This window comes from Pinus tabuliformis, chromosome 8, assembly GCF_031772625.1.
Source record: "Pinus tabuliformis cultivar Carrire ecotype Pingquan chromosome 8, CPIR1, whole genome shotgun sequence".
Classification (NCBI taxonomy): Eukaryota; Viridiplantae; Streptophyta; class Pinopsida; order Pinales; family Pinaceae; genus Pinus; species Pinus tabuliformis.
In genome coordinates, this window is record NC_142294.1 from 685,715,135 (window position 1) to 685,732,738 (window position 17,604).

Sequence of the window (17,604 nt, forward strand, 5' to 3'; positions counted from 1 at the left end):
ACCATATTTGGAGATCTAGTTGGAGGCTCAAGTTGGAGACATGGTAGATATGGTTGAGCATCCATCTTTGGGTCCACCCATTGATGAGGTGCAAATAGATGCAAAGGCAGTCAATAGGATTGCAGCACTTCAAGACAATAGTCGTTAGAATAATATTTAGCATTTCAAGACGGATCTTATCGCATTGAAGCAAAAGATCTAAACAGTCTAAGGAACCATCTTGCAGCAAAATAGCAAAATTGAGGAGCTTAGAATAAAATGTGTCCAGTCAACAAAAAGATATCTAGCATTGAGGAACGACTTAAGTTCCTAGTGAGGCAATAAGAGAAGTATACTCGGTAGTTTCAAAGCAGTGTTATGAAAGAGTACACAGATAGGGCTTGTAGCACTATCAGCCCACCTCTATACATTGGAAAGAGAGGGGCAAACTTTTCTAGGCAGATCTTGTTGGTTGATTGGGTGGATCAGCATGGTAGACTTGTTCCATGTGCAGGAGTTCATGCATTCAATCCTTCCCATGGGATGGATTAGAAAGAGATTATGAGTTGGTATTCTATTGATGGGGTGATTCTTGAGTGACACCCCTATGTTTTTCTTTTTAAGACATGGCAATTTTTATACTTTTGAATTCTTATTGAACTTAATGGATATGGAAGCCAGGATTTAAATTATTTGATTATGTAATTTATCTGTATTTTATTAAATTAATAAAGGAGCGTTTGGAAATATTCAGGGAAGAGTACTCGAGTATTAGAAACTTCTCGCCAAAAAATTGTTACTAGTTAAGAGTTGGTATTCTATTGATGGGGTGATTCTTGAGTGACACCCCTATGTTTTTCTTTTTAAGACATGGCAATTTTTATACTTTTGAATTCTTATTGAACTTAATGGATATGGAAGCCAGGATTTAAATTATTTGATTATGTAATTTATCTGTATTTTATTAAATTAATAAAGGAGCGTTTGGAAATATTCAGGGAAGAGTACTCGAGTATTAGAAACTTCTCGCCAAAAAATTGTTACTAGTTAAGTCCACATGGTGGACCTTCACAAAAAGTCTACTAAAAATCCCAAGGAGGAAAGTTGATAAATAAATTAGCATAATGGAAGAGAAATATTTTGTTAAACACTTAACTGGAGATAATTCTAAGTTGGGTAAAAAGAAAAATAAAGCACAGCAGGAGAGGAAGATGTGCTTTAAAGAAAAAGAGATACTCTTTCTTAAATTAAATAAAAACCCTAGGTAATAAAGGATGCATACCCTTAGAGTAGGATGTTGGTAAGGGAAAATATGTTGGGAAGATCTATAAAAAAACCACTCGGGAACACAACAAGCTTTTTTATTCCTGAAGGCAAGAAGGTCTAAGCTTGGGGGGAATTGTTGGAGACAATTCATGGTTGGGTGGAACATGATCTATTCCAAAATAATCCCCAAGCATATGGTCACGGTTAGACGTGTGTTATCTTGCTTCTACATGTTGATTTGTATAATAGCTTAATGTTTTTACAATGGTGAAATAGACTAAATGTTGAATGAGAGAGCAAATTATATAGAGCTATGCATGCATAGATAGCGAAATTTTTATAATCTAGGTAAATTGTGTGTACTTTGTATTATACATGAGAGTAAATCAGTGAAAGAATCCTCTTTGTCATGCCCTTAATAGTATTATAAATCAAAATTATATGATGCCTAAGATTGAATGGTAAGAATTAAGTATTTATCTTAAAGGATATGTCGGTAATAGAATTACTCTTATGCCTAAATTGATAGCATTTGTTTGGTTACTGTGAAAAATCATTTAGTATTTCCTGGAAAGAAGGTCATAAATATATATATATATATATATTAGTTTGAATATCAAAGGAGGCTCCTAGTAAGAAAACAAAGGTTTTTTAACTGAATTTATCAATTAAATACAAATCTCACAGAGAACCTGGGAGTAAAATTTTGGATAAGGAAAGATGTAATATTTGAAGTACTTTTGTAAATTAAATAAATTATCCATTATGTTTGTGAAGCTAGCAAAATGGATTGTTGATTATAGTAACTATAAAAATATACATATGTATAGTAAAGACTTGTATCATTTGAAAATTCTTATAAAGTATTTGTATAATCAAATCCTAAGCAAACCATTACCATGTTATAAGAAAAAAAGGGTTAATCAATTTGAACATACAAAGGTGGAATATAATAGTTTGGAGTTGGACATGCCATATTAATATAACAAGAATGGTAAACCAATCATTCAGACTAGTGTACGAATACTATATTGAGATGGTAAGAGTATTAAATCGAGATGAAGGAAAAGAAAAGCAAGTGTCCAATTTATAAGAATACAAACAATTACAAAAAAAATTGTAACAAAGAATTAGAACCAGAGGGTCATATCTAACTCGAGTTATGGGAAAAAGGAAAGGTTATCTCAACATAGTTAAAACATAAATTTAAGGTATGTTACAAATATAGATACCATACTAAATTTGAAAGGAAAAGGACTATGACTAAATCAAACAAACCAATATATATATGTATCGGCAAATAGCCTGAATGAAAATAAGAGTCTACAATGTGTTAATGTTATATTTAGGTATGTTCTATGCTTAGAGAAATTTATTTCAATTTTCATAGTTAGCTCAATATATTTTCCAGATTAGCAATCACATCAGAATTAAAGTAAACTGTAGATAGAACATAAACATAAATCGTAGAAGACAAGCCAAGACAAGAGGACACAAGATGTGGTGCTAGCCAGGGGCAAACCCCAATGTTGGGAAACCCTTGATCAATTCTTCTTATATGTTCTTCAATAGTTCAGCATAGAGAGATAGAGAGAGAGATAGTACATTTACAATTGAAGTCAACACTTTGACTTATCTAGATGAGAGCATAGATCACCTCTAAGAAGATGATACATTAGATCAGTTGAAGACATGCTACTTCAATTGATTCTCCAAGGTGACGATTTCACCTATCATCGTGTTGCATCTCGTCATCATGCTGCGCCACATTGTGTTGCACCATACTGTACTCGTCATCACAATGTTGCATCTCATCATGCTTCATCAATCATGATGGTACCCATCACTGTACTACATCATGTGCCATTGTTGCACTGTTTTACCTAGCTAGCTTGTTGTCCCTTGCTTGCTTGTTGTCTCGAGCATGCTTTTTGTCCCTAGCATGCTTGTTGTCCCTAACACGCTAGTTGTACTTGCTACACTAAGTATCATGTTGTTGTCCCAATGTCTTATACTAGCAGCACTATGAACTTGCTATATCATATTGTTGTACCTCACCATTGTGCTGCCCCTCATTATGCTATGATACACTTCATCGCTGTACCCATCATGCTGCAGCATTCATCAACATGTTGCTGCAATATATCTGCTGCTTGCAACATCATGCTGCTTCAATGTATCATCGTTGTTTTCTCCATCCAAGTGACTGTACTATTATCAACACAGTCCTAACATATGTTGCCTTGCTGGACAGACTTCAACATATACCCTTTAGCACTCTTCTCCATGTCATTCAAGTCGCTTTCAGACCTTCCTTCCTCCATGGCTGTGACTGGGGCATGCTTGAATAATCTTCCTTTATATCACCTGGAGGACTATTGTTAAGGCATCATAGAGCCTCTCCATAGGGTTGCGTATAGGGCAGTGTAGGGCTCTCCATAGAGCTGCGTATAGGGCAGCGTAGGGCTCTCCAATAGAGTTGTGTATAGGGCAGCGTAGGGATCTCCAATAGAGCTGTGTATAGGGAAGCATAGGGCTCTCCAATAGAGCTGTGTATAGAGCATCATAGGGCTCTCCAATAGAGTTGTGTATAGGGCAGCGTAGGGCTCTCCATAGAGCTGTGTATAGGACAGCATAGGGCTCTCCAATAGAGCTGTGTATAGGGCAGCATAGGGCTCTCCAATAGCGTTGTGTATAGGGCAATGTAGGGCTCTCCATAGAGTTTTGTATAGGGCAGTGTAGGGCTCTCCATAGAGCTGTGTATAGGGCAGCATAGGGCTCTCCAATAGAGTTGTGTATAGGGCAGCGTAGGTCTCTCCATAGACCAGCAATTAGATCTCTCCTTACTGCATTATAATCTCCTCCATGATAGCGTTAGGATCTAGGGTAGCGTATCCTCTTTAGTTCTATCCTCCCACCAAAACCAAAAGACAAGTGGAGAGGAAGAGATCACCAAGAGGATGTGTCTCAAAATGACTTTCAAGGCACCTCTATTTATACTAAAACGTTGAGCACAAGTGGGATTTATTTAGCTGTTGGCCGACCTTGACGAATTGTCCCATAACACAATTAAAATTCATATCTCCATGAATACTTATCAGAATCAGATGATCTTTAAATCAATCCTACACCTCTCAATAAGAGGGATCCAAGAAAAATATCAGCTGCCATTAATAAGATGACCCACATGGAGTTTGGCCCTAGTTGCCAATTTTAACACTCCCTCTCAACTAGGGAAAACTCCATCCACTGATCCATATGTCTGACTATACTATCTTTGCCATTAGTGCCCTGCACTGCTCTGCTCTGCTAAGATCTGTTAAGCTCTGCTCTGCTTTTTCTCTATTGTGCTGAACCATGAAGAAGAAGAATTGATCGAGAATGTCTCATGCCATTCTCTACTGACCCAAAGTCAGTTTCATCTGAAGAGAGTGTGTCATATCACTCTTATTGACCCGAAGTCAGTTTTATTGATCCCATATCAATATCACAAGAGAGTGTGTCATATCACTCTTACTGACCCGAAGTCAGTTTTATTGGTCCCAGATCAATATCACAAGAGAGTGTCTCAAACCACTCATACTGATCCCATATCAGTTTCATTGATCCCAGATCAATGGAGGTCATCCTAGCATAGAGAGTACGGTAGATACAACGATGCATCCATCGATAGTACTACTATGGTCCCTAACCCCATTTCCCTGCTCATTGATCAAATGAGAGGTACTTCCCATGAGTCCCAGACTGCATGGGTAGGATGCCTCGACAGGATAACTAATCATCCTATCCCACAGGAGAACGAATCATCCTGTCCAACAGTTTCCATAGGAGAACTAACCATCCTGGTCCATAAGAGAACTAATTAGTCTGTCCCAAATTCGTCATGGGGTATCACAGGGGAAGGTTGAACCTTCCACCCTATACATAGCACACCACCAGGGGAGGGTGAGTTGGTCACGAGCTTGCAATTTACCATTCCACAGCCGAAATCCAACTCCCTCTTACTTCTCCAAGTGAGAGGGTCTGCACCTACCTGAAATAGGTGTCCTTAGAAGGTGCTGGTATGAGAGGTCTATCATCCACAACCTTCAAACAATGGTTTGGATCGACTTCACTCTTAGTGAATCTCAGCTTCATCTGAAAGCTATAAATCCTCTCATATCAAACCCGGGGTGATTTGCTTCAAGCCATAGAGGGCTTTCTTCCACCGACACACATGAGATTCCCGATCATGGATCTCGAACCCCTTGGGTTCCAAACCTATGGACCTGCAACATGAGGGGAATGGTCCCCTTGTAAGATTTTCCTGTGGTACATCTCAGACATGTACCTTCATGCTCCTTTTGAATTCAGGCATCCCTATCTTCATCTGACTTACAAACCTCCGGTGCTATATGTCAACTAACATGGTCTCCAATGGACTTCCTGCTAACCCTAAACTCAAAGATAAAAGCATATTTGAAAAATCTATTTCCAAACACGTACCTTTCCATCGATGACTGCCACCCTAAAACCTTTTGACTTCCATTTCTGAAATGGGCACCAGGTTCTTCTTGTGATCAGGTACATAAAAGAGATTCTTTTAAACGAATCGAGTTACCCACATTCAATTAAGGGGTAACATTCCCTACACCCTTTCCGGGATAGGTGGCATCGAGTCCAAGTATAATCCCACGGTTGTTTCCATCTCTACCAAATTCAAGAGAGCTCCCTTCTATCTGATGAGGTGCCTTGAAGCACTACAATCAATAAGCCAGATTCCCAAAGAATCTGAAGGAGAGGGCCAATACAAGACAACACTTCTTTATCTTATCAGAAACAACATTTAATTCTTCATACCTAGGGTTCCTTGCTTTCTCTTAAGAGTCAGTCATTTCCTTGATGACCTACATTACCTACCATTCCTCTGATCATTGAAGATGTCCCTGGAATGATTGTTATCATCATCAAGTGATGTGTCCCTGCCATTCGGACACTCCTTCGCATAATGGCCAAACTTATTGCAACCAAGACATCTGCCTTTCCTTCCACCCTTAGATCCGGACTTCCCAATGAAGTGATCTTTAGGTAGGCCATCAGAAGCTTCCGATGCACTATTCTGATAATATTCTCTGCTATGATTTCACCCTTGGTGAATGTGAAGAAGGATAAGGAATCCACTGATCCTTTTGTCATTTTCCAACTATCTTCAGTGATTGCTCTTTCACTCTTGCTTGGGCTTTGTCTTCACCTCAGCTCCAATACCATGTTAAGTTTAGGTATGTTCCATGCTTAGAGCAATTTATTTCAATTTTCATAGTTAGCTCAATATCTTTTCCAGAAATTGCAGATAGAACATAAACATAAATCGTAGAAGACAAGCCAAGACAAGAGGACACAAGATGTGGCGCTAGCCAGGGACAAACCCCAATGTTGGGAAACCCTTGATATATTCTTCTTATATGTTCTTCAATAGTTCAGCATAGAGAGAGAGAGAGATAGTACATTTATAACTGAAGTCAACACTTTGACTTATCTAGATGAGAGCATAGATCATCTCTAAGAAGGTGACACATGAGATCAGTTGAAGACATGTTTCTTCAACTGATTCTCCAAGGTGACTCTTTCACCTATCATCGTGTTGCATCTCGTCATCATGTTGTGCCTCACCATGTTGCACCCATCATCACAATGTTGCATCTCATCATGCTTCATCAATCATGACGGTACCCATCACTGTACTGCATCATGTGCCATTGTTGCACCATGTTTCCATACTGACCTATGTGTTTGTTGCACCTAGCTAGCTTGTTGTCCCTTGCTTGCTCATTGTCCTGAGCATGCTTATTGTCCCTAGCATGCTTGTTGTCCCTGGCACGCTAGTTGTACTTGATGCACTAAGTATCGTGTTGTTGTCCCAATGTTTTATACTAGCAGCACTATGAACTTGCTATATCATACTGTTGTACCTCACCATTGTGTTTCCCCTCATTATGCTATGATACACTTCATCATTGTACCCATCATGTTGCAGCATTCATCAACATGCTGCTGCAATATATCTGTTGCTTGCAACATCATGCTGCTGCAATATATCTGTTGCTTGCAACATCATGCTTCTCCAATGTATCATCATTGTTTTCTCCATCCAAGTGACTATACTATTATCAACACAGTCCTAACATATGATGCCTTGCTGGACAGACTTCAACATGTACCCTTCAACACTCTTCTCCATGTCATCAAAGTCGCTTTCAGACATTCCTTCCTCCATGGATGTGACTAGGGCATGCTTGAATAGTCTTCCTTTATATCACCTAGAGGACTACAGTTAGGGTAGCATAGAGCTTCTCCATAGGGCTACGTACAGGGCAACGTAGGGCTCTCTGTAGAGCTGTGTATATGGCAGTGTAGGGCTCTCCAATAGGGTTGTGTATAAGGCAGCGTAGGGCTCTCCAATAGAGCTATGTATAGGGCAGCATAGGGCTCTCCAATAGAGTTGTGTATAGGGTAGCGTAGGGCTCTCCATAGAGTTGTGTATAGGGTAGTGTAGGGCTCTCCAATAGAGCTTTGTATAGGGCAGCATAGGGCTCTCCATAGAGCTTTGTATAAGGCAGCATAGGGCTCTCCAATAGAGCTGTGTATAGGGCAGCATAGAGCTCTCCATAGACCAGCAATTATATCTCTCCTTGCTGCGTTATAATCTCCTCCATGCTAGCGTTAGGATCTAGGGCATCCTCTAGGGTAGCGTATCCTCTTCAGATCTATCCTCCCACCAAAACCCAAAGACAAGTGGAGAGGAAGAGATCACCAAGAGGATGTGTGTCCAAATGACTTTAAAGGCACCTCTATTTATACTAAAACGTTGACCACAAGTGGGGTTTATTTGGTTGCTGGCCGACCTTGACGAATTGTCCCATAACACAAATAAATTCATAGCTCCATGAATACTTATCGAAATCAGATGATCTTTAGATCAATCCTACACCTCTCGATGAGAGGGATCCAAGAAAAATATCAGCTGCCATTAATAAGATGACCCACATGGAGTTAGCCCTAGTTGCCAATTTTAACAGTTAAGGCTCATGGACTTTGTATACAAATCATAACCCTAGTAGGATTAGAAACTTAACAAGAAACCCTAACTTGAGTTATCAAGAACAAAATCATTCATAGATTCACGCCATGATAACTTTAGGGAGATTTTGAGTTTCATGAAAAATGCCTAACTTGTAGGCCAAAGAAGTCGAAGTCAATTCCAAGACTAAGGTGAATGTCCTTGTTGCAAACTGAATAAGCATATTTCTTTCCACAAGCCATACTTGTAACAATTGATAACCCGCAGAGGATTACTATTATGAAGAACAAGGTATAGAGGCGTAAAGTTAACAATACAAAACAAAAGCTTATGCAATAAAATCATACCTGAGAATGAGTGTGAGAATGTCCTCCTTCATCAAACTATGGAAGCCAGGGTAGTACCCATTATTATTATATTATTCAAAAAGTAATAATTGAGTATAGAACAATCACAATGAAGAGTAGAGAGAATCGAAATGCTAAAAGGACCATTTTTGTGCCTTGGCCATTAGAAGCCATGGCTAAAATAGGCACCAAGTTTCTCTATTAACTAGGAGAACACAGTGAAGAAAACCCAATTCCCTGCACTAATTATAAAAAATGAGAACTTCGCTCTCTTCGAAAATGGCATAGCACATATAGCACAAAGAAATAGAAAGCATTGTTGAATAATCTAGGGCATCTGGGTTATAGTGAGATTCTTCTATCGATGATAACAATTTGTGAAGTACTTTTACTTTTCTTATTAGCACAATCTTATCTTATTATGATTAGTGTGTGTTCTTCTTACTTCATCAAACTGTTACCAAAAAAAAAATACAAGAACATAAGATGTTGGCTCCCTGTTAGGGCAAAACCTCTCTCTCCTAGAGAGGAAAATCCTTCTTGTAAAATTTCTCTTATTGAAGCTTCAATTGACAATGCCAAACCCTAGACCTTTGAGAAGTAGATCCTCCAAGCACAAGACACAGTCTTTCTTCTTCTGCTTTGCACCTTGATCTCTTCCTTCTCACTTCTTCCGGTAGTTGGTAGCTCTTTTTCCGACAACTACAAAAACCCTAGGTTTCCTTAAAGACCTCTTCTTTGGAGTCTCCCTTTCCTTCTCTACCTTGCTTAGCAATCTTCCCTTTCCTTGACACTTAAGCTAGAGAATGAGACCTTCCTTGAGAGATATTTCCAAGATGAGAGTCTCATCCTCTTACTCTACTGTAGATTTGAATTCTTCGCATGTGTGGCTGATCTAGGCTTGTAATTGACCTCCTTTTACTTCTCCCTTTCTTCGCTTGAGATGGCACCTACTTCGCTGGAGATGGAGGCCTATTTGGAGCCTCTCTTTAGCCTAATTGAACCCCTTTAAGTTGATTCACTTCTAGATCTAATATGACCACATAAATTCCCTTTCTTCTTCACACGTGTGATAGAAAAGAGCCCTAAAAACAGTCCTCAACAATTTAGATTTATTTCTTCTCTTCTTCACTGCCCTAGAAGCACCCCTCTTGCTCTTTTCGTGCCTCTTTTTTGCCTCTTCTCTTCGCTGATTCCAGAGATCACTTGACGGTCTAATGGTGAGGTTGTATTTCTCTATATATGGGAGTTTGTCCCTCATTCTAGGCCAACTTGATCACCTGGTGAGGCCGACTTGACATTTGTGCATAAAAAATCATTTCTTAAGCCAACTTGAACAATAGACTTGTCATTTTTTTGGAGGATCATTCTAAACATATTTCTTTGACTCTAATGCATATGTTTACATAGTGTAACATGCCCACATGGGTCTTCAATAATTACATTGACTCTTTGACTTTCCTAGAAGCATTTAAACATGTGCTTGACCTATCGAATGGAAAAGAAATCCATGCTTGATAATGACAAAAATAATAATTCTTTTCTTTTACAAGTACAAAGATCAAAATTAAATTTATGAAGACCGAACCTAGTTACACTTTCTTCAACAAGTATCTTACCCAAATGTCCATCAAATCCAAAGCACCGGAAATAATCAATTTTCAACTCCATTTGCAACTTAAGAACTAGGACAAGGGTTTAATTTTCCAAACCGAAAATGAAAACCCCAAATTGTATAAAACAAGGAAAATAGGAGATGAAATAGAAGGTACCTCTCGAAGAGAGCTACGAATTTGAAACCTTGGAAATCCAAATTTATGTGGGGCTCCCGATGTTACAGACAAAACCCTATTGAAGCCTCTGCAAGGAAAATAAGAACACTGGTGAGAACCATTAACAGAATAAAGCAAAGAACATGAAATATAATAAAAATTATGTGCAAAGTCCCCATTATGAGGACAATACCTTTGTTCTCTAAACGACAGATGGATACGTTCAACCCCAGGTGTAGCAAGAATTGTATGACTGAGGACCATAACACCTTGCAGGGCAAGCAAAGCGATGCTCTGGCTGCGTGAGACAAAATGAAACAGAGACAAATGATTTCAAAAAGTTAGGGCAAGTAGTTTTGACAAGCTTGACTACTCCTATACTGTTAGATCTAGAAATCCAATCGTGAGTTGAGAAATCTAGGGCAGTAGGAATTAGATGATTTATCTTATAATGATAATTGCTTGTGAGGACTTTTTACTTTTCTTAATTAGGTTCTTCTTTGTACTTGATTATTATTATGTGTTCTTCATCAAACAGCTATCAAACCATAAAGAACAATGAGACAAAGGACACAAGATGTAGGCGATCAGTGAGGGCCAAAACCTCTCCAAGCTTGAGAAGAAAAGCCAATGAATTTTTCTTCTCATAGAATCTTCAATTGATGAATTCCAAGACCTATACCGTTGACCAAGAACCCTTCCAAGACCAATTCAATGCTCCTTCTTTGATAAGCTCCTCTTTCCAGAAACTTTGACCTATCCTGCAACTGCACCTTCAAATTGCCCAAAAACTGCAACTTCGACTTGCCTAAAAACTTCAACTAGAAACTACAACTTTGACTGCAACCAGAAACTACAACTTTGACTGCAACCAGAAACTGCAACTTCATCTGCAACCAGAAACTGCAAGTGTGTTAATTTATGCTATGTTTTATGCTTAGATCAGTTTACTTATCTTTCTTTTTATTATCCACAGATTAGCAATCACATGTACATTAAGTAAAGTGCAGATAGAACATTAAACGATTGATAGAAAACAAGCCAAGACAAGAGACACAAGATGTGGTAGCTAGCCAGGGACAAACTCCAACATGGGGAAACCCTTTGATCAAATCTTCTTTTATCTTCAATAATTCAGTAGAGAGAAATAGTACAAAAATCTGATTTACATCAGCAGCAGCAAACCCTAGATCAGCCCTAAACTAGGGCAGTCAATATCTTGCAAACCGACTGTCGGATCGCCTTGATTCCTTCACCAAAAAATGTGGCCTTCCAAGGAGAGTCAGGTTCACCTACTGCGCAGTCCAGAGAGAGAGAATGATGGTCAATGCTGGTCAAACTTCCGATCTGCAGTTGTAGCCCTAAAATCTATGTCCTTCCTTCCACACATGTGAGAGAAGAGCCTTTTCTGCACAGGAGAGAGAAGAGACTCTTTTCTGCGCAGGAGGGAGAGTGATGTGATGAGAGTGAAGTGTGCAAATGAGAAGAATACTCCTTGAATTTATATGCAAAACGTTGGGGTTGAATAGATCCGACTCTTGGGCTTCTGAGCCTACATAAGTTGCTCGTCGACTTTGACAATTAGTCCATAATCAAAATAAATTCATATCTCCATAAATACTTATCGGAATCGGATGATCTTTAGATCAATCCTACACCTCTCAACGAGAGGAATCTAGTAAAAATATTATCATCCATGAATAAGGTGACCCACATGAAGTTTGGCCCTAGTTGCCAATTTTAACACTCCCTCTCAACTAGGGAGAACTTCATCTACAATCTGTCGGACCGTCACTGTTGTCCATCCATCAAATGCATTGTCCTGTATGGCTTGACCCTTCTTGCTCTGCTCTGCTTTGCTCTGCTTGGTTCTGCTCTGCTTTGCTCTGCTCTACTTTTCTCGAATTATGAAGAAGAAGAAATGATCGAAGATGTATCATACCATCCTCCACTGACCTGAAGTCAGTCTCAGAGTGTGTACCACTCTCACTGGTCCCAAACCAGTATCATTGATCTCAGATCAATGTAGGTCATCCTAGCATAGGCAGTACGATATATACAACAATGCGTCCATCGGTACTACTATGGTCCCTATCCTCATTTCCCTGCTCATTGATCAGATGAGAGGTACTTCCCATGAGTCCCAGACTACATGGGTAGAATGCCTCGACAGGATAACTAATCATCCTGTCCACGGGAGAGCGAATCATCCTGTCCCACAAGAGAGCGAATCATCTTGTCCACAGGAGAGCGAATCATCTTGTCCATAAGAGAGCGAATCATCCTGTCCCACAAGAGAGCGAATCATCTTGTCCACAGGAGAGCAAATCATCCTGTCTGTTATCTCAAAATCAAGCCCTGGAAGGCTGCAACCCAGGAAGACTTCAAGTAACTATTTCACACCAATCTTTTGACTAAGGCTTAGCCTCCTTAGCCTGAGAGGGCTCTCTCAAAGGATTATTGATTTTGACTATTAGTAAGATGGCTAACTCTTGTGAATAACATTGACAAATAATGAAGGCTGGACAAACATTACATAAGTTTCCATTGGGCCTATGGAGTCAAACATACTACAGCAAACAATGATGATGCCTTACATAGAAGTCAGGGCATTTAGCATTTGGATGTTCAGAATACCACTTATATAAAACCACAGTTTACAAAGACATACAGGAAGTCAGAGCATGATCAATGAATTCTAAGTGATTATGCATTTGTACAACTGTAAAAGAACACTAAAGAAAATATACCATCACACATTCTGAACAAGAAAATCCCTTATGAATCCTGAGAAGTAAAACAGACATTTATATTACTGAACTCTGTTTTTACATAAGCCAAAATAGTCCTCTGTTTTATAAAATATCCAACCCTCATTACATCACTGTCTTAGCTATATATAGAATTATTATTCTACCTAATTCGAGATTCCTCCTCCAGCATGAGGGGAATTCAATAACTACTTTTTATGACACCTATCTGCTTTGCAACAAACTATTAAATACAATAAGTGCTAACTGGAGTTCTAAAGAGTTCTAATTTGACTATGACTCTAACTCTATCTTCTTCGTAGAATGATTCGAATGATTCCTCCTTGTTCTTTGACACCTGGTCTTCTTTCAGTTTGGCTGAGATGGCTGAGATGGGTAATCAATGCTCCATGTTGACCTTGGATGCTGACCCCTTTAACTGCTTCAGTGGTGTTAGGAGATATCCCTTGCTTTTCGGTTCCAGTTTTCCACAACTTGTTCGAATATACAGCAGCATGTCTTCTAGCCCTTTAATATCCCAAAAATATAGAACACTACCATGTTCCTGATGTGTTGGAGGCTTCATCGATGGACAAGTGTGCAGGCCAAAATTCCTTGTATGCAATTCATTTAATACCCCATGAACGGTGATAAAGTGGCTTTATAACACAAACTTTAAACTTGAGTTAAAATATTCCACCTTTTTAAAGATACACCTGTCTTGATCTGAACGGCTTTGATAGCTTCATTTGGTTTCTTACATATCCTTTAGGTGTTTCCTTTTGAAAATTCCCGCCCATATTACCAAACTATTTGTTTGCGTTAAAACCATCACCTACAGCAGTTTCGTAGCGCGCTACGAAACTGCTGAATTGTTTAAACAGCTTGCCTTTGTCCTGAGACCCTTATTTGCCGAGTATTTGATTGCCCAAAACTTCTTTAAACTTTACACATGTCGCACAGGGATTTATGTTTCCTCAAAAAGATAAAGTCAAGCAAATTTGTCAAAAATTTAAACAAAATCTTACTTGGCCTCAACTTCCCCAAACTTATTCTCACGGTCTTCCCAACTACATACACACTGTAAGGTATGCAAAAGATTGCATGCAGCTTCTGGAAAATCAGGGCGCAGCGCCAAGGCTTGTTTGTAATTCTTAATAGCAGCTTCCACATGACCACTGTCTTTGTAAGCATAGGCAAGGTTTGCATGGCCTTCAGCCATGGTAGGTCTAACTGTAACAGCTCGTATATAATCCTGAATTGCTTCGCTAACACGACCAATCTCTTTGAGAGTGTTTCCTCTGTTTACAAGACCATCAGCTGCCATTGGATCTATCCGAAGAACTTCATTATAGCAAGCAATAGCTTCTTCATAATGCCCCTGCTGTTTGTAGATTATTGCTAAATTACTGTATGGGGCAGACAAGCCTGTTGTTACAGCTAGGGTTGCCTTATAAAAATCGGCAGCTGCACTGATCATATTCCATTCCATGTAAATGTTTCCAAGATTGGTGAGAGCTTGTGGATGATTTGCTTGGAGCTGAAGACAAGACTGGTAACAAGCAATTGCTTCATCCACTCGTCCAGCATCTTTCAAAGCATTTCCCAAATTGTTGTAAGCCTCCACAAATGTCGAATCCAGCATTATAGCTTGTTTGTAATGCATTATCGCCAAATCCATTTGGCCTTGTTCATAGTAAACGCTTGCTAAATTCCCATAAGCAATTGCATAGTCCAGCCTAAGTTGAATGGCACGTTGATAGCACATAATTGCATCTTGAGGTCTGCCCATTGCCTTCAATACATTCCCTTGATTCAGGTGTGCATCAGCAAAATTGGGTTTCAGTCTAATTGCTTCCTTATAATATGCAAGGGCTTTGGCGTAATCTCCTACTTCCATAAAAAGGCCTGCTAGATTCGACCAAGCAATCGTAAAAGTTGGTTGTATGCGCAAAGCCTCCATGTAACATAGGTATGCATGTTGAGCTAATCCTTGTGCCTTCAGCAGATTTCCAAGGTTGTTGTGCGCATCAACAAGACGAGGGTTAAGATGAAGAGCTTGACGACGGCATTCTGCCGCTTCAGTCAATCTTCCTTTGTGCATATATGCACTGGCTAGATTAGACCACGCATCACAAAAATTTGGCCGTAGCTCAATAGCAATCAGATAAAATTGGATTGCAAGATCGATGTTTCCTTTCTCCTTCCCAAAATTGCTGAAGTGTAAACGCTGCCGCTAAAGCTCTAATTAGCATCCATGAACTTTCCGCTCCACCCACCGATATTCCAACAACAGCTGACTGAGCAATAATAGCCAATTCTAAACCGTAGAAATGACCCAATGGCGAGACCTGCTGTCCAATGGCGAGACCTGTTGTTCATGGGCGTGACCGTATGAATCTTTGCCGTTACCTCCAAGCTCTTTATCCTCGGTCGGCTCCTTACCCTCATCAGTCGGTTTTTCCTGATCTTTCAAATGAGAGTAAGCAGTAGCCAGAGCATCCATGATAAGTGTGCACAGGGCCGTAAACATGGCTAGAAACCCTGGCAATGAGATATTGTGCCACGCAATACATTTATCTTCTTTATATCTCTAGAGCTTATTTCGTTGAACACCTGGCAGAAGACAAATGTATTAAAGATCAGTGTGTTTAAAATTGATTCTGCATCAGAACCATGTAGCTCAAGAAGCCGTATTCCTTCCATCTCCAAAACTGCTAATACAATGAGTTGATAGACACTTTGGCCAATTATATTCCTCCACATAGAATTACTGATAAAACTTTGAGTTCTTCCTACAGGTAATCTTTTCATCAACTCATCATTTGGAGGTTCTGTTACCAGTGCCAAAGCACCAAGTGTATCCATAATCAGATTGACCCAAAGCAACTGAACTGCAGTGAGGGGGGCAGTTCCTGTTATACATGCTGGAACAAAATTCAAAACTAGAGCAACCACATTAACTGTCAGCTGGAACTGCACAAATTTTTGAATGTTTACATATACTGAACGCCCCCATTTTGCTACATTTACAATTGTTGCAAAATTATCATCTAAAATCACCACATCGGCACTTTCCTTCGCAACCTCAGTCCCAGCTATGCCCATAGCAAGCCCAATGTCAGCTTCATGCAAAGCTGGAGCATCATTTGTGCCATCACCAGTCACAGCAACAACTTCTCCCAGAGTTGTGCGCAACTGTCTCACCAAGGTGTGCTTGTTTTAAAATGATTACAGGCGCTACGAAATCACCAGAAACATGTTGCGCTGCGGAAACACCTAAAACTGACTTATGCGCTACGAAATCATCTAAAGAGCTTTGTAGCACATAATCACCTTTAAACAAAGTTGACACATGTAAATTGCGTAAATTATGAGACTAGTGGTGAATGAGGATGCATAGTGGACTCCTTAGACTCAGACTCTAAGGCAAACAAAAACTCAATACTAGACTAGCACTGAATTTTTTTTTTTTTTACCATCAAACTAATGTGAGCGGTTTTGAAATTAGGATTCTTAAGTGATAACACTGTCCACAGGAGAGCGAATCATCCTGTCCCACAAGAGAGTGAATCATCATGTCCACAATCGCCATGGAGAACACATCATCCAGGCCCACAGGAGAACTAATCATCCTGTTCCATAGTCGCCACGGGGTGTCACAGGAGAAGGTTGAACCTTTTACCCTGTACCAAGTGCACCAACAGGGGATGGTGAGTCACCCTGTGGTCATGTGTCGCTCCAAGAAGTACCCCGCGCCCCCCCTGGAGCTCCCAAAGCTCAGTACATCATACTTGACCCTCATCGGAGGGTCTCTGAATGACACCAAGTCATTCTTGAAAATTCAGGAATTTGACCTTTCCTAGGGGCTTTGTCAAAATGTCGGTGACCTATTCATCTGTACCAATATGTTGGAGCCTTATTGCTCCTCGCTGCACCATATCTCAAATATAGTGGTACCTGATATCGATATGCTTGGAGCGATCATGAAATACGGGATTTTCTGATAAACGGATCCCACTCTGGTTGTCACATAGAATCACGATGGTATCCAATGTAAATCCAAATAGCTCACTGAAGAGCTTTTGCAACCAGACTGCCTCACGGGAGGCCATGCTAGCGGCAATATACTCTGCCTCAACAGTGCTCAAAGCCACCGACTTCTGCTTCCTGCTCATCCAGGATATCGAAGCAGATCCCAAGGAGAAACAACACCCGAAAGTTCTCTTATGGTTCGTCACACTGCCTGCCCAATCAACATCAGTATATCCAAGTAGTCTCACATCTCTGGCAGTGTATCTTAGCCCATAAGTAATTGTGCCACAAAGATATCTCAACAGATTCTTGGCACCAATCCAATGTATGTGGTGAGGTTCAACCATATGTTGACTCAACGTGTTGACTTCAAAGCATATGTCTGGACGAGAGTTCAC

General features: G+C 39.8%; 1 protein-coding gene and 1 pseudogene across 1 annotated transcript in view; both read right to left on the bottom strand.

The window, feature by feature from the left end:
- Positions 1-15,677, bottom strand: part of LOC149237438 (uncharacterized) — a 70,846-nt gene extending 55,169 nt beyond the window's left edge. Inside the window, exons 1-2 of the mRNA XM_089369269.1 lie at positions 15,523-15,677; positions 14,200-15,387 (exon numbers count right to left, since the gene is read on the bottom strand). Of these exons, the coding sequence (XP_089225395.1) occupies positions 14,200-15,387; positions 15,523-15,677 (1,343 nt within the window). The remainder of the gene's footprint in view (positions 1-14,199; positions 15,388-15,522) is intronic.
- A 29-nt stretch (positions 15,678-15,706) lies between these two features.
- Positions 15,707-16,386, bottom strand: LOC149237439 (putative calcium-transporting ATPase 11, plasma membrane-type pseudogene; annotated as a pseudogene).
- Between the last annotated feature and the right edge of the window lie 1,218 nt (positions 16,387-17,604).